Below are 26,044 nucleotides of genomic sequence, written 5' to 3' on the forward strand. Positions count from 1 at the left end.
TTTCTGCGTATTTGACCCGAGGTGAACGGGCAACACGTAAGAGCAAGCTTCCTCGGGTGAAGTGCGATCCTAGCAGACAACTCCTTCCTTGGTGAGGTTGGCTGCCTTTGTTCTGGGGTTTTGGAGATTGGGGGGCTCAGCCATACTCTGCCTCACGGGCCACTGAACCGTCAAGCCATGCCCAGGGGAGTGCGTGCGCTGGAAGAAGGCTGCGTGACTACAGGAGACTTTACCTGCTTGCCCGATAACTCCGGGAGAGCCATGGGCTCCTGCTGTGCCCATTATCCCGGGGAAGCCGATGTCACCTGCTGTTCCTTTCTCTCCAAAGAATCCCTTTAGACCTGTAACCACAGATTTGCTGCTTGGAACAAACCATCGACATGGCATCGAACTGGGGCTTCATGCTTGAAGGGTTCAAGGGGATGCAAGTTAAAGGATGCTGCCATCCCACACTTTGCACTTCTGTTGTGAATGGGGGTATCTAACATGTTCCTTTATCAACAGACTTTTTACCTAGTTCTTCCCTCTCAGCCTGTGATCAGCAGCCTCCAAGCCGGCACCCAGGGGTCCTCACGCTCTGGTGTTGACACCCTCCTGTAGTTCCCTCTCACACTGAATGGGCTGAATTGTGTCACCACCGGGATACTGTGGACATCACGGTGTGTCACTTCAAGCTTAGGACATAGTATTCTTCCTTGCTTTCACTTTGTCACTTTGCTTGCTGGGGAGGAAGCCAGCTGCCATGTTGTGAGGGCACTCAAGCAGCTCTGAGGCCCTGGCGTAGAGGAACGGAGGCCTCCCACCAAGAGCCGTGTGAGAGCACCATCGTGGAGGAGGATTCTCCAGCCCCAATCCAGCCTTCACATGATGTAGCCCTGCCGATGTCAGACTGGAATCTCATGGGAGACTGTGGGTCAGAACCACCTTGTTCCCGAATTCCTGACTCTCAGAAAATGTATGAGATAATACTTGCTTGTTGATGTTCCAAGTCACTGCATTTTGGGTACCTTGTTAAGTAAGCATCAATAGATAACTAATCAGAGCCCTTATCAGAGTGGCTTTTAATGTGTGATGTGCAATGGAAACCTGGGGGATTTGTTAAACATGCAGATGTTTGAGTTTCTCCCAAAGGTGACTTGGCAGGTCTGGGGGAAGGCCTAGAATCTGCATTTTAACAAGCAGCTCAGGTCATTTGGAGGTGGTCTTGGACAGACATAAAGAAGTGCTACCTTCATGCTAGTGACAATGTTCTGTCAAATGCTGTGGTGATTTCTGGTACGCTGGGATTTTGAAAACTTCAGACCAACGTGAATTCCACACAATCACTTTTGTCTAGTGTCTTCTTAAATCTATGAGGCTATGGCTTAGATAAAATACTGTTGTTGTGGTGGTCTTAAAGAAAAACCACCTAAGAAGTTCTGCTTATTTTCTATTGATTCTTTTACTATTTTGAAAATCTGCTCAAACCCCTATGTACCCTGTTCATCTTCTTTCATACACCGTGGCCATCATCTCCACCCAAACTGAGGGAGTCTAATGTAGCTTGTTGCTTCATCCTCTGAGAGACCAAGTCTGGTCCCAGGCTCTCCAGTGCCTGTCACATGTGGGAGCTGATCTGACCCAGGACTCCACACCCACTCCCTCTGTCACATAGGGCAGGCTCTGTAGCTGATCCCACTTAGGCACACACCTCACTTGTCTTAGGGTGAATGGAACACCCCCAAGAATGGCTGATACAACGGTCACTGCCTCCCTGCCCCTGGCGATGGACAGGGTGTGAGGTTCTATTTCCTGGGCCCACAGTTTAACTAAAACCTAAACACTCAAGGGTAACAACCATTATTCTTGGGGAAAAGCAACTTCTCTTCCCTGACACATTTTCAGTTGTACACATGAGGTCATTAGTGACACGTGGCAAAGGTGGTCTCGCATTTCTGCTGTTATAAACCAAACTGCCAAAGTATAATTATTTAGGACAGGAGATTTAGCCGAGCAAGAGCCAGAAGGCTCAGCAGCCCGGGGTACCCTGTGACTGAAAAGAAAGCCATTGGGAGACCAAATTATAGATCCACGTGAGTCCAGAGAGGCTCATCGATGAGGCTGCCTATTCCCGACTGGTGGTCCTCTGATCCCATGCTAGACTGAATACTTCTTTCCAATCTGCAGCTCTTTCTAGTTTCTAGATAAAGAACCAGCTCAGCATCCTCCCATTGGCCAATCACATGAACAGACTCCCCCTCAACCAGGATTATCCCTAGAAAGACTTGGGGCTCCAGGCAGCTTAAGCAGTGTGAGGTTCCCCCAAGATAAAATTTCCAGAAGAAGACATCATTCTACCAAAAGTCCCTTGGGGTCTGATTATATGCAAGAATTCTGACTTTGGACGTCAGGAATGCTCAGAGAGGTGTGACCTCACATGAGGCCCCCCCAGTGCACACAGGGCCAGGGGCTACTCTTTCTTGTCTTACTCAAGAGATGGGCACGACTCCCACTGACCTTTCACTGTTTAGAAGAAGCTCCAGTCACCCTATCATCTGCTCACGCCCTATAATGTGCCCTGGGAGCCAGGCTCTGCTTCTTCATGAGTCTCATTTTATGGACCATATAAAATGTTGATTTATGAGTGTTGATTCTGGCTACTTTCCCTTTCAGTGAGAGCCAGAGAGAGGTTCTTTGACTTTGTCTTCAGCTTTAATTTAATGAAGAATTCAGAGTCTCCCTTGCACACTGGGCTGGAAGACCTCAAACCATTCCCTCCAGCATGATCTATAATGCTTACCAAATAGTGATAGATTTGGCAAGCCAGCTCATATGTGACAGCACAAAGGGTCAGGGCTGTTGCTGAGAGGAAGAGATGGAGAATGACTTAGGTACCTGGTGTTCCAATGGCACCCTGTTCCCCCTTCAGGCCCGGGCTTCCTGGTAAATTTATAGTGTCTCCAACATCACCTGTTAGGTGCAAAAAAGATGGTTGGGAACAGGTGGTTAGTTTGGTAACTTCTGTCGTGCTACGTCCTTAATAAGAACAATGCTTCACAATAACTAATGGCACCTGCAGATCTGACATCACCGTAGCTCCCCAGAGTGCTCTGGGTGTGGATGCCCCCTTTCCCTGCCCAAGTGACACTCACCAAAATCACCAGTGCGGCCGCTCTCGCCATAAAGACCTGTTGTCCCTGGAGCACCCTTGTCACCCTAGAGTCAAACATAAAATGATCTTAAAAGGCTGTTCATGAAATAAGTTTGTAATTTTGAAGGTTAGAGTACCCAACGATTTGGTATGCCAAAAACAACACCAAAAGTTTGGGATGCCATATTTTATAGAAAACTCCTAAAGTTTTTTAAGAAGGTGGTTTGCTTACCCCTTCTTATTAAATGTAGTAAAATGAAACAGGGTTGACAGCTTTATTGAAATTAGTAACATCACTGGTGCAGATCATGGTCATGATGGTGGTGAGAATAACCATGCTGATTGCAACCTCATCCTATGAGCCTGATTTTTTTTTTAAATCCTCACTGGAGGATGTGCTTTTATTGATTTTTTAAAGAGAGAGAGAAACATCCATTGGTTGCCTGCCTTCTGTACACTCCCAACAGGGGATCACTGGCCTGAAACCTTGGTATGTACCCTGACTGGGAATCGAACCCACAAACTTGGTGCACAGGATGATACTCCAACCACTGAAGCCACCTGGCTAGGGCATCAAGAGCTTTTTAAGCCTCACAACAACCCTATGAAGCAGATGCTATTGACAGGTGAGGAAATTGAGACACAGATAGGTTAATATTATGCTCAAGGTCACTCAGCTACTAAGGGGCAGAATTGGGATACTGATTTGGGCTGCCTGATTCTCAAACTTGCTCTCTATTACATGGCTGTGCACATCCATCTATGGAGAGAGTGAGATTTCTTCTAAGCAATGTTTGTTATTGATACTGAGATTGGGATGATGTCTGAATTACTCTGTGACTTCAAAGAAAACATGGTTTTCTTCCCTGAAGTGCCTCCACCTCACGGGGAGGGTGGGTGTTCTGGTCTACCTTATTCCCTCTGGTTTCTATTTTCACATCAACCTGTGACTTCAGAACTCCCCTTTCCTAGCATGGCTTAACTTGCGCCTCTAAATTATTAATGAAGCCCCATTCTGTGGGAGAAGAGGGAGGGTGTGCCAAAGGCAATACCCTTGCTGAGACAACACTCTAGTTTTCTTTCTTGCAGCTTGCTTTATGAAAACATGACTTACATATAGCGCCATACACTCATCTTAGATGTTCAATGAATTCTTACTCATATGATACCCAGATAAACACAGAGAACATTCAGCACTCTAGAAAGTTCCTTGGTGCCCTTTCCTACTCAACCATCCTGCCTCTCTTCTGATTTGCCTCTATCAAGTAGTCTTGTCATAAAAATGGAATTGTATCGTATGTTTCTGGTTTATTTCATTCAACATAAAAACTGAGACTTATTTAAGTGTTTTTGCACTTATCAATCATTCTCATTTTACTCCTGTGCACTAGTCCACTGTCTGAAGGTACCATGTTTATTTATTCTGTTTCCTGTTGACGTTTCCCAGGTCTTGACCACCATGGATAAAGCTGCTGGGAACGTGGAAACTGACCTGACTAGCTGCACACAAGACTGGACTAAGATCCTATGATTCAGCAATGGGTTTTCGGTCCTGATGTCATGTGTATGCTTGAGTTTAGAGCTCGAATCTCTAGAAATTCAATTTTGTCCTCTAGGTTCCCATGAAGAAATCCAGACACCGTGCTTCATCCAATAGGAACTCATGAAAGGGCAGCGGGGCCTGGGCGGCACCAACCGCCATGGTGTCGAATGAGCACGGCATTTCCTTACACTGACGCAGGGGCCCAAACAGCCCTGGACCCGTCCGTGCCTTGGCATACACCGTAAATGCTGCCCACGGCACTCTGGCCAACAAGCAAGGGGAGAGGAGTTGACAAGAAGATGTGGAGTCAAAGGCACTCACCCTACTTCCTACGAAACCTGGAAACCCAGTAATTCCAGGGGAGCCTGGCACACCAGGGAATCCTGGCACACCAGGCAGGCCGGGAACTCCGATGTCTCCTTTCACGCCTTTGATGTCGCCGGGCCTTCCAGGCAACCCAGGAACGCCTGATACCCCAGGGACCCCTGGCATTCCCGGAACACCTGCGGGAAAACCCCGAGTGTGACGCTCTGGCGCTCCCCCTTCCAGGCTTTAAATTTTGCCACCCCAAGTGCTGCAAGTCTTAAAAGTGGAGGCAAGGTGAATCAGGCCCGAAGAACCACCCGCAAGCCCAGCGGGAGATTTCAGGGTATCAGGAGGGCCGGAACACAGTGAAGGCTGGTGCGGGCCCAGGGGTGTTGGTGGTGCAGAAGCTGCCCCCCCTTCAGACTGGAGAGGCAGGGGCGGGCACGGGGGAAGGGGGGTTTGGGCAGAGAGGGATGGGACCCCAGACCTGACAGCTCAGAGGCCAGACTGGATCTTTGGATGCCACCTCACCTTTTAATCCCAGGTAGCCCTTCAATCCCATGGGTCCTACATCCCCTTTTTCCCCTTTTAAGTATTTCATTTCTTCATCGATGCGGGGAGGCGGTCCTGGGGGACCCTGTTCCCCCCGGCTTCCTGGAAGGGAAGAGAATGCAGTCATTTCACTGGACCTCTGGACCAGGCACAAACACCAAGGCGGAGCTGTCCTTCAGAACCTGAGCCCAGAGAGGCTCTGAGTGGAGGGGTGGCATGCGTCCCTGGCTTGGAGCCTGTGCACTGGGGTGAAGGGCTCGGAGAGACACACCCCTGTCTTCTCCCTGCCCCCACGCCTCTCTGTAATGGAGGTGTGGGCACAGAGCACATCGGGACGGAGGGACCTGCTCCCCTAACAGTGCTGCCAGGCAATGCCGGGATGAGTGTGACGGTAACACAGAACATGAGGGAAGGTTACGTATTCACACTCTGGTGAGACAGCGATCAAACACGATCACGAGGAGAAGCATCACATGAGGAAGGACACCAGCTCAATCCTTTTTTGTGGGCACGAGCTGGGCCTCAGAACCCACGGCAGGTCAGCCAGAGCTGGGAGGTCTCAGGACTATGCAGGTAGGGTGTTGCAAGGGAACTTGTGAGGGGTTACTACGCTGGCCAGGGGGTCTGGAAGGCAGTGGACAAGTCAGAGAATTGTGCCACAAGGTTCAGGCTGAGAATGTCCCGGAATCTGTGTTCACTGAATGGAGGGCAGCAGGTCAGGGAGGTTCAGCTGAACGGAAAGAACGCAGCTTCATTCACTGGACATTTAGTGATTCTGTAGCACAGGGCTAGCTATGGAGGGGAACAAAGGCGCTATAAACTGTTCCGGTCCTCCGGGAGCTTGCTGTCTAGTGGCGGGAAGGGGCCCCCAATGTCTACTTCATTCCAAGGAGGCTGGAAGGGGCGGGGTAGTGTAGTGGGAAAGAAAATGGCACAGAATCCAAGTGTAACTTCATTTAAAAATATCAGTTTTTGCTCAGTGGCCTGTAAACCCCCAGTTAACATGAAGATTATTTGAAAATTTAAGCGTGAGTAGGAAGCCTGGAAAATGTAGTGCCCTACCTAGACTGTAATTTCTATGTTTCTAGAATTTGTAAACATTTTAACTTTTTGAAGAGTTACATTCAATTTCTGAAAAACAGCTTGATTGAGATATAATTTACATACCATGCAATCCACTCATTTAAAGAGAACAATTCAATGGTTTTTAATGTGCTCACAGTTGTGCAACCATCACCACCATCTAACTTTAGACCATCATCATCACCCCTAAAAGCAATCCCGTGCCCATTAACAGCCATTCCCCAACTATTCCCTAGCCCTAGCTTTTATTAGTTTGTGCCTGGCTTTTGGGGTTTCTACAAGGTTGCTTCTGGGCAGTGTTATGCCCCCAGGAACGTGAGTGTCAACCCCGTGGGAAAGACCTTCAGAGAAGCAGGCATACCTTTGCCACCTGGCAACCCAGTTGGGCCCTTTGGCCCCGGAACGCCAAACCTTCCAGGCTCTCCTTTGTGTCCCGGCACCCCGGGTCTTCCTTGCACCCCAAGCAGGCCCTGGAAACCATCCATCCCAGGTGAACCTCTAAGACCTGCGGAGGGAACAAGCAAAGCCCTGGGTTAGGCATGGATAAAGGCACAGCTATTTCAGTCTCACTCGTCTGTGACGCTCCCATGTGACTCATGTGAGAGTATGCTAAGATTCTTGACCTAAAATAGGGATTCACAGCGTACCACTTCCCAAGGGGCTGCCTGATGACCTACTTCAGACCGAGGGGTACAGAAGCAGCCCATCCACCCTCGGGCCACTGGGGAGAAGGCGAAGGCAAATGAACAGCGGTCAGGCACAAAGGGAGTCCTAGGCCTGAGGGCCCACAGAGAAGAGGTGCGAAGGGGCACTAGAATTAACATGTGTCACACTGCCCCCCTTCCCCCCCCCAGCATGGGGGTCTGGCAGAGAACCATGGGAAGGTCAGACCACTGTGTCTCTGGCAACAGTCCAGGGCCAGAGGGCTGCACTTCTAGATAAGCTGTTCTCAGTTACATGCAAATAAGCCAATGCTGGCGACCAAGCATGGCCCTTTGTTTTGGTTCTGTTTGCCAGCCAGGCACTGGGTCTGAATCCAGTCTCCACAGATTTCTGCGGATAATAAGTCCTGTGCCTCAGGCAGTCGCTCTCTGGTAAGTTAAGAAATCAGCACTTTGGGCACATCGGCCACGCCCACCTCAGCAGCGTCAGCCGGTTTTCCCAGTGTCTGAGGCCTCCAGGGCCAGGAGTCTCCAGGCTCTAGCCTGTAGGCACGTGGATGTCTTCCCCTGGCAGAGCTGTCCCATGTCCACGTGTAACCTGCCCAACCCCCTGTGAGGGAATTCCTCGTCATGGTGTACAGTTACCTTTTGGCCCAGGGGTACCAGGCATTCCGGCCATTCCTTTAAAGCCAGGGTTTCCTGGAGGACCAGTCTCACCCAATAGACCAGGGTCGCCTCTGTCACCGGGGACACCTTTCATGCCCAAAGGGCCAGGGACACCTGCGTCACCTGGGTCCCCTCTTTCTCCAGGCAGACCTGTCCAAGAGAGGGGAGAGAAAAATAACACGGATGGACGCACCACATACAGGGAGAATGCCTTTCACGATACGCTTAAATTACAAAAACTCATTGGATAAGAAACACTTCTTGGAAGGAAAATGTGAAACTATAACTATAAAGGTGAGTTTTAAAGGCATGGCCAGTGTCTGTAGAAAACCCACAGGGCTGGCCTTCCTAAAGAGGTCTTTCTCCGAAAGCTGGAGGCGAATGTGGCTTCTCCCCGAATCTGACTTTCTCCACTTGAGCCTCTTGCCTTTGGAACCCAAAGGCACGGGGAGCTAGAGCGGTGAAATACCAGGCGGGTACAGGGGGCTCTGCCAACTCTAAGTCAGGATGTGGTCCCATAGGCTACTCCCAGCTGCCTGTCCCTCTTGGCCATGGCAGCTCAGCCTGGGGATTAAGTTCTAGGGGAGGACTTGCCCCTGCCCACTTGGCTGCTCCCACCTCATTATCTCATTAGGGCGCCCACTGCTGCCCAGCTCAGCCTCTCCGTCCCCTGCCACACAGCTGCCAGCTTTCTGAATGCAGTTTTCGTTAAAACCCCAACAGCTCCCTTGCCTAGGGGATCTGACTCCTTAGCTTGGCATTCAAGGCCTTCTACATTGGGGCCCGATCTCCCTCTCCAGACCACCAGTCCCCTCCTCAGATTAAGCTCTTCCCAGCCAGTTTAGGGGATCACAGTGCCAAAGCTTTCCTTGGGCATTCCCACCTCTGCCTGCCCATCTTCCATGCCTGGCTCATCTCCTCTCCTTCTCCCAGGATGGGTCCAGCCTGCCTAGCTCCCCTGCCCGAGAAACCGGGTGCCTCAGGGTCTGGTCACCCCATTGGCTGGCTCTGGCCAAACGCAAGCCTTTTATGTGTACAATTCTCTCTCCATTAAACTGTAGACTCCGTTAGGGCAGGGCACTCGTATGGATTTTTACAAGCCACACAACGCTCTGCATTTAGCTGGTGTTCCATGTTTGAGAACTGCTGAGGCCCGTGAACGTTGATGCAGAAGGCCCGAGACCTCCTGCCCAGGGTTTCTGGTACCGTAAAACCAGGGGGTAGCTCGGTGCCCAGAGCATCTGCCCACCTGAGTGGAGCCTCAGTTTTTGGACACAGTTAGTTTTGGACCAGCCAAGGCTACTCATGGGGATCCATGGGCCTGTGTGAAGGGAAGCGTCTGGCTTACACCTGGTTCCCTAGTGTTGACCAGTTATGGTCCTGGACAAAGCTGTCACCTGACTACGGCAACTAGGAGAACTAGGGCCACTCTGGATGGTGCCTGATCGACACATGAGCCTGACTTCTGTTGGCACCACCAAGGCCACCTCCCAGCCTCTCTGGGGACGCAGGGAGAAGGCAGCCATCTACCAGCCAAGGTCAGAGGCCTCGGGAGGAATCAGCCCTGCCAACACTGTGATGTTGGACCTCCAGCTTCCAGAACTGTGAGAGGATACCTTTCTGTCGTTTAGGCGATGCAGTGTAGGTGCTTTCAGAACCCCTGCAGCTCCTGGAGAGGTGTGGGGGTCCTTGGAGCAGTTGGAGAACTCCCCAGGGGTGGGGTGGGGGTTTGTTCAGGCGTCAGTGCAAGTGAGGCTCTGACCCCTTGATGGGAGGGTGGGATTCTTACCTCCATGGCCGATGGAGCCTGGCAGCCCCAAGGGCCCCTCCTGGCCAGGAGTCCCAGGGTAGCCATGCTGTCCTGGTGGCCCGGGCAGGCCTGGTTTCCCTAGAGGCCCTGGGAAGCCTAGCTGACCCTTTGGGCCCAGCATTCCTGGCATCCCTTGGCTTCCTGCAACAATCGAGACAAGAGTCGTGAGGCCAACCCCATAGGTATGGTCCATGGCAAACCTCATCTACATCCTTAGAATTGTTCTCTAAAAACAGGACTTAATTTTTTTCTGGATTGTAGGAACTCTGGGAAATACAAAGAAGTACAAAAGGTTAGGTCAAAGGAACTCACGCCATCACCTGGAGATACTAACTAACATCTTGGTGTATTTCCTTCTGGCCTTTTTTCTAGTCACATACAAATACCCAGAAATAGATGTTTTACGAAATTGACATCACACTATAAGTAACATTTGAATTTAGCTTTTTTTCACTTGGCATTTTATTTTGAGCATTTTGACACCTTAAAAATACTCTTTACAAGTATGTTAAATGGCTACGTGAATAATATCCCAGCACATGGACACATTTAGTTCCCTCCATCTTTTTTTTTGTTTTTACAGTGTTACCAGAAAGAGGTTTTTAACACACACACACACACACACACACACACACATCTGTGCCCATGTTGTCAGTTATTTCTTTAGGAACGAGTCCTAGAAATCAACTTAGTGTGTCAAAGCAAACGTGAACTTGAATGGTTTTCTCTCCACACCATCACACAGCTCTCAGCACGTCTGCCCGAAGCGTTTTCCTCCCACTGCTTTCCCGGAATGAGGGCTGACATTAAAACACAGACAGCAACGCGAGGAAAACGTCGAGGAAAAAGTGGGGGTGTCTGCATGTTTTTGATTATGAGTTACAGCTCTTTCTCCTAGCTTTTGCTATTTGGTGAAATTTTTGTTCTTCGCTAATATTTTCCTTTGGGGATTTTGGCATTTTTCTTATAAATCTTAGTATTCCTCATGTACATTAACTTATTTTCCTTCATATCTGTTTTAAAGTTTACCCTACTGCCCAAATGTTCATTTTGTTTTGACATGTAGAATGTTAAGATTTGTGTGCAGATTTTATACATATTTGTGGATGTGTTTTCTTTTCCTTGATTTAGTGTCTAGGATATCCTGTCCTAGCCAGAAGTCGGATAACTATGAGCATATATTTTCTATTTTTTTGTTTTTTAAACACTAACAGCCAGGACCTCCTCATATTTAGGCATTTTGTCCTTTCTTCTTGGAACTTAGTCTGTTACATTCATCCGATTGATACCAGTAGAAAGGCTGAGGACTGCCATTTGCACAATGTTTCTCCAATGACTCTCAGGGTCTCGTGCTCATTGTCCCTGACCATCCCACCAAGTGCGCAGGGCTGACCTGGGGAGAGGAGGCAGACAGCGGGGGTGGGGCGGGGGGTGGGGGTGGGGAGAGGGGGGAGGAGGGGGATCATTAACGAAAGGGATCACGTTAGTCTTGGACCAGCCCAGACTCTCAAGCCCACGTCCCAGCTGTCTGATTTCTTAAACTGTATCAGGGAGAAAGGGGTGCAGTAAGCAGGCTGCATACATTCTCACACACTCCAGTTTTGCTGTGGGAAATGAGGATACTTATTTTGGGTTCTAGCTTTAGAGTTCACAGCTTGGGAAAGTGTGATTGCTGGTGGCTGCTGGAGGTCTCGGGAGAGAAGGCAGGCAGTGCTGCCCGTGGTGAGGTTTTACCCGGAGGCCTGGCTCCTGGCACAATACTTCAGACAGACAGGGGATTTCACCACCAGCGCCCTACGCTGCATGAACTGAGAGCGCTGAGCAAGTGAGGTCATGGGAGCCGCGGCCAACAGGGTCGAAGCTGGTCCGAGCGCACGTTTCTGGGGTGCTTCCCCCACAGAAGTGGCCAGGCCAGGCCACGAATAACTGGCTAAATGACCTCTGCTACTTAAGTGGTTGCCTTAAACACATCTGGGTGAGGCATTCTGTTCTTTCGGTTGTCTGTGGAGCTGAATATTTTAAGTCAATTTCCATTTATAGAATATCTGTTAAAAAAGGAACGACGGAAAAATCAGCTGCCCTCAGCTAAACAAAATCTGACCCGTGAATGTGTGTGATGACGTTATTTTGAAGTTCTGCTCAGAAACGTGGGCTGCGTCAGGCGCCTCCGTAACTGCCCAACCCAGCCAAGCAGCCAGGCGTGGGGCCATCTGCCTGTGGCTCCTTCTACAGAAGGTGAACCCAGAATGAGGATTCTTGTCCTAAACACATGCTAGAGCAGCGGTTCTCAACCTGTGGGTCACGACCCCTTTGGAGGTCGAACAACCCTTTCACAGGGGTCGCCTAAGACCATCCTGCATATCAGATATTTACATTACAATTCATAACAGTCGCAACATTACAGTTATGAAGTAGCAACAAAAATAATTTTATGGTTGAGTCACAACATGAGGAACTGTATTTAAAGGGCCAGAAGGTTGAGAACTACTGTTCTAGAGGAACGCTGGAACTCCGTGGGGAAAAGGAAAAGCAAGACTCCTGCTGTATGGAGCTGTCGCCTCTTACCAAATCCCCGAGGAAGGATTTCGGAGCCGCCCCTGTGAGCCACAGGCAGCTGGGTCAGGCCCCTGCTCCTCTCCTGCTGCGGGGACTTACCCCTGAATCCGGGTGGACCCATGTCTCCAGGAATGCCTTTCAGTCCGGGGTGTCCGGGCAGCCCAGCATCTCCCCGGGGTCCAGGCTGGGCCCCCAGGACTTCGCCAGGAATGCCTTTGTCCCCTGGGGGCCCGATTGGTCCAGGTTGGCCGCTGGGACCTGGGAGTCCATCCGGGCCAGGGAGGCCCATCTGGCCTTTGGATCCTCGGGGCCCCACGAACCCTAAAAGGAAACAGAGGTCATCCCTGTAACCGCAGGTCAGCACTGTGATATTCTAGGAAGAGAAATCAGAAAGAGGCTGGGTCGAGGCTGGCCTGAGCGCAAGTTTCTGGGGTGCCTCCCTCACAGAAGTGGACAGGCCAGGCCACGAATAAATGGTTAAATGACCCCAAGTGGTTGCGTTAGACACATCAGGGGGAGGCATTTTGTTCTTTCGGTTGTCAGTGGAGCTCGATATTTTAAGTCAATTTCCATTTATAGAACATCTGTTAAAAAAGGAACAACGACGGAAAAAATCAGCTGCCCTCAGCTAAACAAAATCTGATCTGAGACCCAGAGGATTGCAGTCGGGTCGTCAGCTCGAGCCCAAGCCCTGTCGCCCACTTGGGAGCCCACGGAGCTCACGGGCCCTCCTGCCTCCCCCTGCCGCTGGGCCCACCCCTACAGGGTAGCTACAGTGGATGAGGCCTTCAGAACTAATGCCTCCTTGGACGTAAATCATCATGATTCATGGTATCCGCGTTGTGCAAATAATCCCAAAACACTGTGTTTGTGGGACCGTCAGGATTGTGTGTGCAAGTGAGGGACAGAGTGGTGTTGACGGAAGACCCCTCAGAGCCCAAACTCTGCCCCTGTAACTTTCTCCCTGGTCATCAGTCAATTTGGAAACGCGTTGAAGAGGAATCGATAGTCCTTTGTCATTGTGACTGTCAACTGCCCATATTTGGATGGATAGAGTGACTGTCATGTGCCTGTCCCTGATGCCACTGGGTCAAATGGTCTCACCACTACTTCCCCTGTCAGCGTCCTCACCCCTGATGCGGCCTCAGGTTGAACTGAGGGAACAGTCATGTGTCTGTTCAGAAGGAAAGCTTTCTTTCTTTCTGAGGTCATGCCTGCTTCGGCTCTGGTAGGCAGGGTGTGGGAAAGAAGGCACGGGCTGCCCCCTGTGTGTGGTATATGTGACAGAAAGATGGTGTGCATGGGGCCCGGGCCTTTCCTAGGGTGTGAAGCTTGCCCTAGGAGCCGGGAGGTGGGTTGAACAGTGTGGATGTGTTTGGGAGAAAGAACAAAGGATCTAGAACCAATGAGCTAGACATTATTTCAGAGTTTTAACAACGTGATTTACCCATAAAAGAGATATGGCTTTCACAGGGTCTCACCCATTTGTGGAATATAATGAACAACATAAACTGATGAACGAAAATAGATCCAGAGACATAGAAGCATTGAACAGACCGCCCAACCTCAGAGGGAAGGCAGGAGAGTGGGTGGGGGTGGTGGTGGTAAGAGAGCAACCAAAGGACTTGTATGCATGCATATAAGCATAACTCATGGACACAGACAGTAGGTGGGTGAGGGCATGTGCTGGGGGGTGGGGGTGGCTGGGAAGAGGTCAATGGGGGAAAAAGGAGACACATGTAATACTTTAAACAATAAAGAATTTAAAAACAACAACAGCAAATCTATACATGGGAACCGTGTACTTAAACTTGTGGGTGTGAGTGTGTATGTGGCTCTTATCTCTGAAATAGACTCTTTGTGTTTTGCAGTCTTTGAGGTTGGGTATTTTACTTTCTTCTGCACGTGGTGATAGAAGCATAGTATATCCCATCACCAGAAAGAGCGACATGCCTTTTAAAAACTGAACAGATTAGTTCCTCCTCTACCCAACGTCCCTGTTCACATAAGGGCTCACATTCCAATATAGAACAGGCTTTCTCCGCATGCTGTCAGCTTCCCTGATAACAGGCACATCTCTCTCATTCTTCACGCCAGAAGAATGCTATGCGGTTCATGCCCACTCGTCTGGACACATCAATTATGACTACTAGGCACCCATTATATTCAAGGCAAGAAGGTCTTCATGAATTATTTTCCTTCTTTTAAAAATAGTCCCACTTAACTTTTGTATATGTGGTATCAATGGATATCAATGGATATCAATGGAGGGGCAATGCTGTAACTCCTAAACATGTGGGTGCTCCCAGCAGGGCAACAGAAGGACACAGTCTGATCCTCTGATGTGACGGCAGAAAAACTTTGTTTCTCTCCAAGGCAGGGTTTGCACCAAGGACTCGACAAAAGACAAGGCAGTGTGCCTCCCAATTTTGCAAAACACAACTGTGATGCATAATATGAAAGACAACAGGATAACAGTTTGCAACAATTTTTAAGGCTGGAACATTTTAAGGCTGGAACACTGAACCCAGGAAGAAAATCTATCAGGGAACAAGGCAAAGTTCTACATTTGGGATTAAACCCCTTGTATCAGGGACCGAGGCAAAATTCACTTAATCTTTGCTGAAAATATTTACTAAGGACCTGACCCTAAGGACACACAGACCCACTGCTGGGTGTGATAGTCCAGACATGCGGAACCTTTTCCAGTTTCTGGAGCCAGTCTGAAGTGAGTGCCGACATGCGGCGGGCTGTCATGTTCTGAATTCTGAGGGCATGGAAATTATGTTATAAAAAGAACGTGTGCGTTCCTGGGGTCAGTTCTGTCTGTTCTTGAGATGGCTGTGAAGCGATATGACTGCTATCTCCCAATGTGTGTGCAGGGTGGTTACACGGTGGAACCACCGGCTCAAGGAAAAACCCATGAGGAACCTACTGGGAGGCAGATTTCATTTAAACTGAGGAAGAACTTTCTAGCAAAAAGAGAGTTTCAATGTTTTCTGGGTGCTGGGTGATAAAAGCGATTCTCAATTCTTATAGAGGCTAGAATACCTGACCAGAATCCCGAGGGAGGATGTTTGGACTTGGGTGGCCTTAGTGGCTTCTACCGTTTTATTTAAATAATACAATTCTAAAATGCATAGCTCTCTGCATACCAAGTAACACAGTTATACTCATACTGTTCCAGCCATAACCACAAAGGGACAACTGGGTTTGGGGACACTGCGTTATATTATAGATCCAGCTGACCCCCAAGCAGGTACCCCCTACTTCTCACCATAGTTCATTACCAGAAACACATTCATTTCCCTCCATACACAGGTGAGTAAGTGGCTTAAGCTCTTTTAGCCACTAAATGACTTAAATAATTATTTGCTGTGTCAAACACAGATGGAATGGTTCAAACGGTTTCCCCAGACAAGCTGCACACTGAAGAGTGAGCAGGGAATGTCATGAAAAGCAAACGCATGCGTGCTCTTCGTGGTGAGGGACCAGCCGATTGGGAATCTAAGCCTGAGCCTTTCATGATCATCGGAAGAGGATGACACTATGCTGCCCTTAGAATGTTTCCTATCGACCAGAGGAAATCTTTATGCACATCTGTCCTTTCTTCCTGCCATATCTGTATTATATTCTGCAAAACCCCAGAACATTAGTGATAAAAAATATTCAAGAATTTTAATCTCCTATGGACAAAAACAAGTCATCATCGAGCATCTGTCGACCCAGTTTCTAAATGCTGCAAGACAACAGAGCTGGGCACCCGATCATACGCTCACAGTGATGTCCTCACCGAAGATCGGAGAGCGGGTCCCACCCTGACCTACCTGGGGGTCCTGGGAATCCTTCGCGACCTGGATCTCCTGGGGGACCCTTGAGTCCTTGGGGTCCATCTTCTCCTGAGAATCCTGGTAACCCTCTGAGGCCTTTGATACCTAAACAACCCAAAGAAATCACCACACGTATCAGAGCCACTCTGCCATAGCCGAGGCTGAGTCCTGAGCAGCCGGAATCTTCTCCTTTAGACTAGGGTTCAACTAGGTGTCAATCACCACACACATTTCTGTCCTGATGAGAAGTCTGCCTCCTTTAGAAGCTACCTGTCGGTGGTGAGTGCCAAGATGGCAGAACACAGTGACATCCCAGGGCGGAGAGGAATGTAGGGGGCCGAGGAAAGGTGTACAGGAAGGGGAAAGAAAAATGATGATGTGAATGGGAAGGCTGAAGTGACCTCTCGTTTCCCAGAGCACATTACCTGGGGGTCCTGGGGGTCCCGGCTGGCCTGGCAATCCCTTGGGTCCTCCGACACAGCCTGGGAAGGAAGAGAAAAAAGATGAGCCGACACAATCTTTACTGTGAGTCTCACAGCCTTGGGACAGTGGCAAGGTCAAGAACACTAGCCATGAAAACTGGCTACCATGTTATGATCAGAGAAAGTCAATGAGTTAATTAATCTCGATCTAATGTAAATAAAAGTTTAATTTTATCGTGTAATGAAATGAATGTTTGAATATTAATATAAAAATGCAAATAAGGTAAGTCCAGTCAAATAACAGCTGGCACCGAGCTGGCAGCCATCCACCCCTCATTTAGGGCAGCACCTCAGCACGGCTGAGCTAATCTAGCTCCTCCCCCGTGAGCCCACGCGGACGCCTTTTTTGTCTGGAAATGCCCACCAGTGGATGAAGACCATTTGAGATTTCAAAAGGAATTCTTTGCTTTCTCCTTTGTGACTCTGAATACCTTCAGAATCGGCCACAGCAATAACTGCTTGGAGCCACACGAAACGAAGCCTGAGTGGCAGCTGCTTCTGGGTGGTGTGGCTGGTCTGGGACACCAGGCGGGGCTGGGACACCAGGCCGGGCTATGACGCCAGGAGGGGTATTTTGCTGTGTGGCCTCTGTCAGAGAGCCTCTGCCCGACCAGGGACCCAGAGGTGCAACCTGGCCAGCCCAGGTCATAAAAAGAAAGGAACCCACTGTCTCCGGAGGGCCTGGCCTCCAGCCTGCAGAGCCTCACACCCAGGGGCCTTCCCCCGTTTGCATCCCTGGCCAGTTGTCCGGGAGCTCTGGGGTTTGCCGTTCCTGCTCTGCACCCTTTCTCTGAGCGCCGGGTCCATTCCCACAGCTCAACCCCAACCTCATCCTCATGCAGGGGACCCACAGATCCTGATGCTACTTCTCCAACCCTGACCTTCATGGAGGCTTTGCCTCTCCCAGGCCAGGTCAACCTCTGGATTCTCCCCCTCTTCTCTCCCACCACCAAGCCGTGGCTCGGGGTCGTCTCCATATCCTCTCCGGAGAGCTGAATATTTGCATACATTTTAGGTGTAAAACTGTATCTGTTGAGTTCTTACCAATGTTGCAAATTGATGCTTGATATTGGTGGGGAGACTTGGCAACACTCCGTCCCGTTATACTTGCCTTTTCTCTGATTTTAAGCGGAACGGGATGGGTGCCAGCTCCATGCTCACAGCAGGAGCTCACAGCAGTTGTGGACCAGTCACATGTCTTATAAACCAGAAGTTTTAAAGAGTTCTAAAGACGCTCGATCTTCATGACAGTACCTGGCTGGATGCCTTCCTGTCCGTCACCTCCGATGGGCCTTTTCACACCTGTATCACAGTCTGGGAGCAAGACATGAGGACCGAGTCAGGCAAACTGGGAACAACTGAAAGTGACTAACTTCTCTCTGAATGTGTGTTGGTGGTGGTGGTGGAGAGAAGGCTGGGGATGGGCAGGGACTGCCAAGGCCATGACTTCAGCTCTGGAGGCAGAGGCCCTGCATTCCGAGGAGAGGAGGCTGTCGGTGGGTCTGAGAAACCTGTGGTTGGGTATCACTTGTGTGTGCTGAGAACTGATGATGCAATGAAGCACTCTCACCTGACCCCCTGGGGAGCTTACACATTGCCAAAAGGAACAGCGGATACATGTTGAAGCACTAAACAGCATTGCGTAACTTTGAAAGATGACAGAAAGGATCCATATACCTATTTGTCCTGGGAGGCCTGGGGGGCCGGGAGGGCCGGGGAAGCCTGGTTGTCCGGGTAATCCGGCATCTCCGGGGAAGCCACGCTCGCCTTTGGGGCCTGGCAGGCCCAGTCCCGGAGGACCCCTTTCTCCTGGAATGCCCTTGGTTCCGGGGGCTCCTGGGTAGCCTGCGTCCCCTGGGGGGCCTTTGATGCCATCACCCTGTGAGAATATTCAGTTTATTTTAAAGAGATATGTACACCTCAAAGAGACCATATTCCCTTTCCCCATTCCCCTGAGAGCCAAGCTACAAACTTTTTTAGAAAGCATGGGAGGGTGAGTGGGGGGGAAGAGGGAGAGAGGGAAAGAGGGAGAGAGGGAGGGAGGGAGGGAGGGAGGGAGGGAGAGAGGGAGGGAGGGAGAGAGAGAGAGAGAGAGAAGGGGGGAAGGGAGAGACCTCAACGTGAGAGAAACACGTTGACTGGAGCCTCCCCAACATGCCCCAACCAGGGTCGATAACCTGCAACCCAGGTATGTACCTTTGACTGGAATTGAACCCGTGACCCTTCGGTCCACGGTCTGACGCTCTTACTACTGAGCCATGCTGGCCAGGTTCTCTTTGGCTTTTAAATGCTCACTCTGGGCTTGGCTTCCCACCTGACTCACTGTGTCTTAAAACATATAATTTCTGCTCGTTAAAATGGAATGGGCTGCACGGGGTGGACTTAGGGGAGTAGCAGCACCATTCACTTCTGAGGTGTTTGAGAACATGGCTGATGAGGGTGGGGGCTGAGCCAGTCCCACACTCGGGGCTACTCACGGGAGGGCCTGGAAGGCCGGGGAATCCATCGAGCCCGTCACGCCCCTGGGTGCCGTCCTCACCTTTCAGACCAGGCACACCTGGAACACCTGGCTGTCCCTTCTCACCTGGAAAGAATGAGCATTGTGACTTGACTCACCCGATGCTGCCACAGAGGAAGCAACAGGGCAAGAACTGCTTGGCCACAGAGGACTGACCTTTGGTGGTAATTGTTCTAGAATCTCCCTTTATTCCTTTGGGTCCAGGAGGTCCAATGTCCCCAGGGATTCCCTGTGGAAACAAACACAAGGTTTCTTCCTCCTTCATACTGTTTATGTGTGTCTGTGAAGAAGACGATTTCCGGTTCCTACAACGGGAGGGCCATGACCTGCCATCCAACCGGTGCTGTCCAAAGGAACTCGCTGCCGTGTCCGAGGCGCTCTCTCCCGGGCTGTCCAGTACAGTGGCCTCCAATCACAAAGGGACAGTGAACACTTGGAAGTGGCCCATGGGACTGAAGAACTGAATTTTAATTTTAAATAATTACAAATTAATGCAAGCAGCCACGTGGCTGGGCAGTGGAAAGCAGGACCTTGCTACTCAAAGTTTGGTCCATGGGTCAGCAGCTGGGGCCTCTCTTGGGAGCTTGTAAGAAACACAGAACCTCAAGCCCCACCTGGGGCAATGGAACCAGAATCTGTATTTCAACTGAGTCCCAGGATTCATATGCTCATGAACTATTGAGCAGCAATGACCTAAAACATAAGGTGGCTCACTCTTAATGACAATTATTTAGAATCTGAGTAGATAATCAGCCTGTACAAAGGATGGAAATGTGTGATCATTCATATTGAGGATAAAGAGTACTGGAAACTAAGGTTGGAAGAAAACACACTTTAAAGAGAAGCTTATTGCAGGATCACTCACATTTTGTTGAAGTTTTCCAATGAGCAGCTTAATGGTGCAGGATGCATTTTAATATGTGCGATGTGATAGTTTTTAATTGCAAGATTATGGGAGCTTTTATTGTTGGTTTAATTAAGTGGAATGTTACAAGTGATTATGAGCTCCTTTCTCCTAAAAAAATTCCACAGATACTTGGTTTATTGACTTAGATCTTTGCAGAAAAGGATGATGAAAATCTTTGTGTCCAGACAGTGTCTCACACACAGACGCTGCTTAATAAGCAGGTGTTGCATGGTCTCACTTATATGGGGAATCTAATGAACAAAATGGGTCCAGAGACATGGAAAAATAGAACAGACTGAAAAATATCAGAGGAAAGGGGGTGGGGGGAAGAAAAGAGATTAATCAAATAACTTATATGCATATACCTATAATCCATGGACACAGACAAGACGGTGGTGAAGGCCTGGGGAGGGGGGCCATTGGGGGGGAAATGGGGGACATCTGTGATACTTTCAACAATAAAGACAAATTAAAAAAAAAAAGTAGGTGTTAGGCACATGAATGGACGGATGCATTCATTTCTTGACCGATTATTCCCACACTTCCAACACTCTGCCAGACTCCATCAGTACAAATATTTAAAAACAAAAAACCACCTTGGTCCTTCTTGCTACTGTGGAGTTGGCTGACAAATAAACACAGAATTAAGTACGAGACCACAAACGCACCAGAGATATTTGAACACACATGCTGTGGGTGTGCACGCGATACAGTTGGGAAAGGCCTGTGCTTTGGGAAGATTTCAGACTTTCCAGGCGCACAAAAGGGGATCATATGACTTCCAGAGAATATTCAATCATTTTACAATCTGAGATTCTACCAGTTTTGCCATTAAGTTTGCAATTCTCACTACATACCCTTCTAAAGGAATAGACAGCCATGATTATTTTTAAACTAGGCTAAAACGTAGCATCTATTAATTTTAGTTGGAAATGGCTATTTGTTTCCTGAGAAATCTGGGGTCTGGAGCAGATGGGTGCTTCGGGTCTCATTTTCGCCTGTAAAACTGGTGTTACAACCTCCCGCACCAGAAGCTCCGAGGGGCTCCCATTGTCCTGCACCATGTTGTGGGCCCGGCCACTCTAACTGTCCTTGGTCAAGTGTCCTTGGCAACCTCTCCTCCACTGCTAAATATATAAAATGACAGGCTTCTCACTTTATAAACCTCCCTGGTTCTCTCTCTTTTCAAAAAAATATATTTTTATTGCTTTCAGAGAGGAAGGGAGAGGGAGAGAGAGATGCAAACATCAAGGATGAGAGAGAATCATTGATCGGCTGCCACCTCCAAGTCCCACACAGGGGATCGAGCCTGCAACCTGGGCATGTGTCCTGACTGGTAATTGAATTGTGTCCCCCTGGTTCATAGGTCAACACTCAACCACTGAGCCATGCCAACCGGGCTTCGGTTCTCCTTTTAAGTAAAAAACAGTATAATTTCTTTGCCTTCATCTGAAATTTGCTTTGAAAAGGTTAGTTAAAATCTGCCACGAAAGAAAAATCTACTCCAGATGATCTTTTCATAAGGCACGAAATAAAGGCCACTTAGCTGATATACACAGGGAGTCTGTGGTAAGGAGTTTCATACATTCGTACAAAGTAAACCATCCATGATTCACATGCAGATCTGGGTTTGATTGGGTTAAGGGAGCTTTCATAAAATGCTACACTAGTTCTGTACTACATCTGAAGAGGTGAATGCTTCCTAAGTAAGATGCTTTACATTCAAAATGCCAGAAGTTATTTTTTTGGGGTTAGGGTGGGTATAATTCTTATACCATAAAATTCACCAAGTTAAAGCATACAATCCTGTGGTTTTTAGTATTTTTACAAGGTTATGGAACCTTCATTATCTAATTGCAGAACATTTTCATCACCCCCAAAAGAATCCTCGTGCCCATTAACCAGTCAGCCCCATTCTCTCCCCACCGCCGCCCTCCCAGTCCCTGGCAACCACCAGTCTACTTGTTTCTAGATTTGCTTGTTCTGAACACTTCATATAAATAGAATAATAACATCTGTTCTTTTGTGCCTATTTTATTTCATGAAGCATCACGCTTTCCAGTTTCGTCCGCACTGTAACATGTGTATGTTATTCCTTTTGGTGGCTGAGTAATATTCCATTGTATGGGGATAGTATGCTTTGTTTATCCACTCACCAGTGGATGGACATTGGGTTGTTGTCACTTTGGGCTCTTACTATTGATACTGCTATGAGTATTTGTACACGAGTTTTTACACGGACATGCGTTTTCAGTCTCTCGGGTTTACACCTAAGAATGAAGTTTCTGGGTCAGAGGGCCATTCTATGACTGACTTTTTGAGGAACTGTCACACCATTTTCCACACTGGCTACACTGTTTCATATCTCTACCAAGCAAAAGTTTTAAAGTTCCCCATGGAATACGTAGCCCTTTTGGGTGAAGTGTTAGGTGCTTGAGTGTTGCTGTCCAAAGCTGTGTTAATTCACTAAACAAAGGCTGGGGGAACAGGGATAGGCGTCAAGGATGTCTTGTCAGCTCTGTGATGGAATCTGTCTCTCACCTTGAACCCTGGGAACCCAGGGGTGCCGTGATGGCCAGGGTCTCCTAGAATCCCTCTCTGCCCCGGCTCCCCGCTGAAGCCCGGTAAGCCCTTCTGTCCTGGCAGCCCTGGCAGAGCCGGGATGAACTGATCATCTGCGCATTTACAGTCCCCGACATCACCTGCAATGTGAGGGAGAGGGAAGGACTCGTTATTCATTCACAAGCACAGGTTAAACCGTCTTCTTGGCTTTGCAGGGACAGGAGCATAAGTGGGATGGGGGGCTGGGTTGGGGGTGGAGGGAGGAGTGGAGGCAACTCCACACTCCACGGCCATCATCTACTCTGGTCTTCACACTCCCGCACGCAGAATTCTACTGCAGTGTTTACCGGAGATGCTTAAACAATGGCACCATTTGCAGAGGTGTGTGCAGAGTGCAGGATTCAGTGGAGGGGCTTCAGGAAGCCACCATGGGGTCTCAGGGGCGAGGAGAGGAGACGGGGTCTCAGGGTCTAGGTGAAAGAAAGCCATGGCAAGAGTCGAGGCTTAGAGGCCCAGGTCAGGTGGGGAGAGAAAACACATGCCATCTCTCCCCCTCAGTCTCGCCATGCCCGGACTCGGGGAGCCTGTGCTGGTGGTAGGGCCGGCTTCCCAGGAGCCAGGGGGCCCGTGGGGAAAGGATGACAGACGATGGCTCAGTGGGGCCGGGCTGCACAGCTCATGCGCAGACGTCTGATCCTGCAGTTAGTGCTGTCCATCGTGGGGCACACAGCCACATACATCCACAAAGGTTCAGATGTGGTTAAAGCCCAAACATGCTGCCCAGGAACGGGAGAGCTAAGCAGGCCTCACCGGGGTACCTGACAGCCTCACAGACAAGGGGCCACCTGGCGACCCTTCCCTGGAAAGGGCACTGAGCTAGGGCAGTGTCCCCAAGGTGTGGCACATCTACCACCCAGTGGGAGTGAGACACGGGCAGGCCACGCGACTCCTCTGAGCCTCGACCTCCTCGCCCGTTAGCTAATCCCTAACCCAGGGGTCAGCCGTAGGATCAAACCAGACGATTGCTCCGCAAGCACTCTGCAGCGGGCAGGTGCCTTACAAATCCGTGTTACATTGCCCTGAACTGGGCCCTCGGATGTGAGGTCAGCCGGAGAAATCACTGCTCATCCTTTTTGCCCAGTGCTGGGCTCTGCGCTCCTTGAACATTCAGTGAGGAGGTTGGCAGACGGAGAACAGAGAAGGGTGAGCAAATAAGTGCTGGGTGGCTGCACAGAAAACTTAATGCACATCACCCACCTTGACTTCAGTGACACTTCCATGGAAGACAGAGGGGCCAGTGCAGAACTAAAGGATTGTGTTCATTTCAGAACAAGTGCAAAGGGTGAAGTGGACTCAGAAGGGCCGACCCCTTCTCCATTGTTCCCGACACCCCTTACCTTTCCATCCTTTCTGTCCGCGAGCCCCAGGGAAACCAGGGGACCCAGGAGTGCCCTCCTTCCCGGGTCTTCCTTTAAGGCCAGAAAGGAAACCTAAGGAGGAAATCCACAGGGCAGCACGTTAGCACAGCCTAGGGCAGTGATGGCGAACCTATGACATGCGTGTCAGAAGTGCACGCAAACTCATTTTTTTTTTGGTTGATTTTTCTTTGTTAAATGGCATTGGAATATATAAAATAAATATCAAAAATATAAGTCTTTGTTTTACTATGGTTGCAAATATCAAAAAATTTCTATATGTGACATGGCACCAGAGTTAAGTTAGGGTTTTTCAAAATGCTGACACGCTGAGCTCAAAAGGTTCGCCATCACTGGCCTAGGGGATTCCACATCTCGCCGAACACAGTGCTGGAAGGTTTGCAGCTAAATCTCCTAACAGAGTGAAAATGTCCCCCACCCCTCAATTCCACTCCAAAACTCCTCATCAGAGAGAAAGGGAGACTGTTTTGTGGTCATTGCTTTCAGGGATGGAAAGAAATGTGAAGAGCCTGTGAATTTAGTGTTTCTATTAAAGTCTAAAGATAAAAATCTTTCCTTTTGAGAAACGTTGAGTCAAAAGCAAAATTTTGATTTTTCAACCATGTATTTTGCTAACGACTTGGATTCTAAGATTATCAACAGACACCTGGTTTCCCAAAGACAAAACAACAAAGTAAAAGTAGATATCAAAATTAAGTCAGTTCCCTATTCTGCCCTCTCCCCTGGAATGGGTGCACACACCAACATACTTCTCCCCATACATACACCATACACACATGCACACCGGAGTTTGTGTTGTAATTAATGTAGATAACCTGTGACCCATCTGGATTCAGTGTGGTCACCCCCACTCTCCCGGCTCTCACCCCTTTTACTAGGATCAAGATACTTTCCGAGTCCTGCCACTGTCTGCAGGGCTCCAATAATTCCAAGCAGGGATCTGGGCAAAGGTGTAAGAAATACACATTAAAAGCCAACAGAACTCTCCAAATCGCATTTGAGAGGAGCGCCATCTTGTGGTGGGACTGGGGTTGCACATGTGCAGGAAACATCACTGCTGGGCATGGAATTTGAGTCTCCCTGACATTTCTGTTCTCCTCACTGCTAAACCCTATCATGCTCATAGCTCCAAAGATCCAATAAAACTCCTCCAACAAATTAAAATACATGCGGCCATACCCACCTCCTGATATCTGAGAGGAGGAGAGAATGAGGCCACCAAGGAGGCAGGAAGGAGAGGAAAACACCAATTTTAAAAACATTTGCTATCTAGTTGGGAAAATGATATCAGAATCTCAATGTCAGAGCGCGCCTAGGTAACTACATCTTTATGGAAAGGTGGCAGTGACTCTTGTCCCATGTAGTTTGATCTCACTACACATTTAATATCATCTCTCTTATGCATCCATCTATCCATTTATTCATTAAACATTTGCAGCGCCCACGCTGTGCCTGGCAGTGTGCTAGGAGCTGTGTATACAGCTGGAAACAGAACTAACAGAACCGCATGGAGCTTGCTGGTTAGATGTGGAGGCACACATCAGACACACCACAGTGTCAATTATGGCCAGTGCTGTGAGAAGGGGGCTCAGAGAAAGTTACAGGGAGAGAGGGCATCAGGACAGTCATTTCTGAGAACTTGACACTCAGTTTAAGACCTAAAGAATAAAAGCCAGCCAGCCAAGAGGGCGCAGGAGGGAAGTTCCCAAGAGAGGATCAGCTTGTTGAAACGTATCGGAGGTAGGAAGGGTGCTGAGCTGAGGAGCGGAATTGCAGAAAGGGAGGCGAAGAAGATCATGCCAACCTAGTGGTCTAAGGAAAGGGGTTTGGATTTTATCTCAAGGGCAACAGGAGGTCATGAAAGGGTTTTTCAGAGTGAAGTTACCCAATCTAACTTACAGGTAAAACGGACACACTGGCTGGGTGGCCAATTACCAGGAGAGAAAGAATGGAAGCAGGTCCTGATTGGGTGGGCTAGTTCAGCAGACTAAGCAAGAGATA

General features: G+C 49.2%; 1 protein-coding gene across 3 annotated transcripts in view; it reads right to left on the reverse strand.

Annotated features, from left to right (window-relative positions):
• The window catches only part of COL4A2 (collagen type IV alpha 2 chain), a 184,845-nt gene that overhangs the window by 14,395 nt on the left and 144,406 nt on the right, over window positions 1–26,044 (reverse strand). For all 3 annotated transcript variants that reach the window (XM_036300533.1, XM_036300532.1, XM_036300531.1), the window contains exons 21-37: window positions 24,005–24,097; window positions 22,587–22,747; window positions 19,295–19,367; window positions 19,098–19,204; window positions 18,298–18,499; window positions 17,875–17,934; window positions 16,564–16,620; window positions 16,136–16,243; window positions 12,408–12,629; window positions 9,732–9,893; window positions 7,922–8,092; window positions 6,976–7,119; window positions 5,511–5,633; window positions 4,995–5,176; window positions 3,132–3,195; window positions 2,875–2,949; window positions 234–341 (exon numbers count right to left, since the gene is read on the reverse strand). In XM_036300533.1, coding sequence (XP_036156426.1) covers window positions 234–341; window positions 2,875–2,949; window positions 3,132–3,195; window positions 4,995–5,176; window positions 5,511–5,633; window positions 6,976–7,119; window positions 7,922–8,092; window positions 9,732–9,893; window positions 12,408–12,629; window positions 16,136–16,243; window positions 16,564–16,620; window positions 17,875–17,934; window positions 18,298–18,499; window positions 19,098–19,204; window positions 19,295–19,367; window positions 22,587–22,747; window positions 24,005–24,097 — 2,112 coding nt within the window. The remainder of the gene's footprint in view (window positions 1–233; window positions 342–2,874; window positions 2,950–3,131; window positions 3,196–4,994; window positions 5,177–5,510; window positions 5,634–6,975; window positions 7,120–7,921; window positions 8,093–9,731; window positions 9,894–12,407; window positions 12,630–16,135; window positions 16,244–16,563; window positions 16,621–17,874; window positions 17,935–18,297; window positions 18,500–19,097; window positions 19,205–19,294; window positions 19,368–22,586; window positions 22,748–24,004; window positions 24,098–26,044) is intronic.

The sequence above is a fragment of the Myotis myotis genome, unplaced genomic scaffold (genome assembly GCF_014108235.1).
Source record: "Myotis myotis isolate mMyoMyo1 unplaced genomic scaffold, mMyoMyo1.p scaffold_m19_p_3, whole genome shotgun sequence".
In the NCBI taxonomy this organism is placed as follows: domain Eukaryota; kingdom Metazoa; phylum Chordata; class Mammalia; order Chiroptera; family Vespertilionidae; genus Myotis; species Myotis myotis.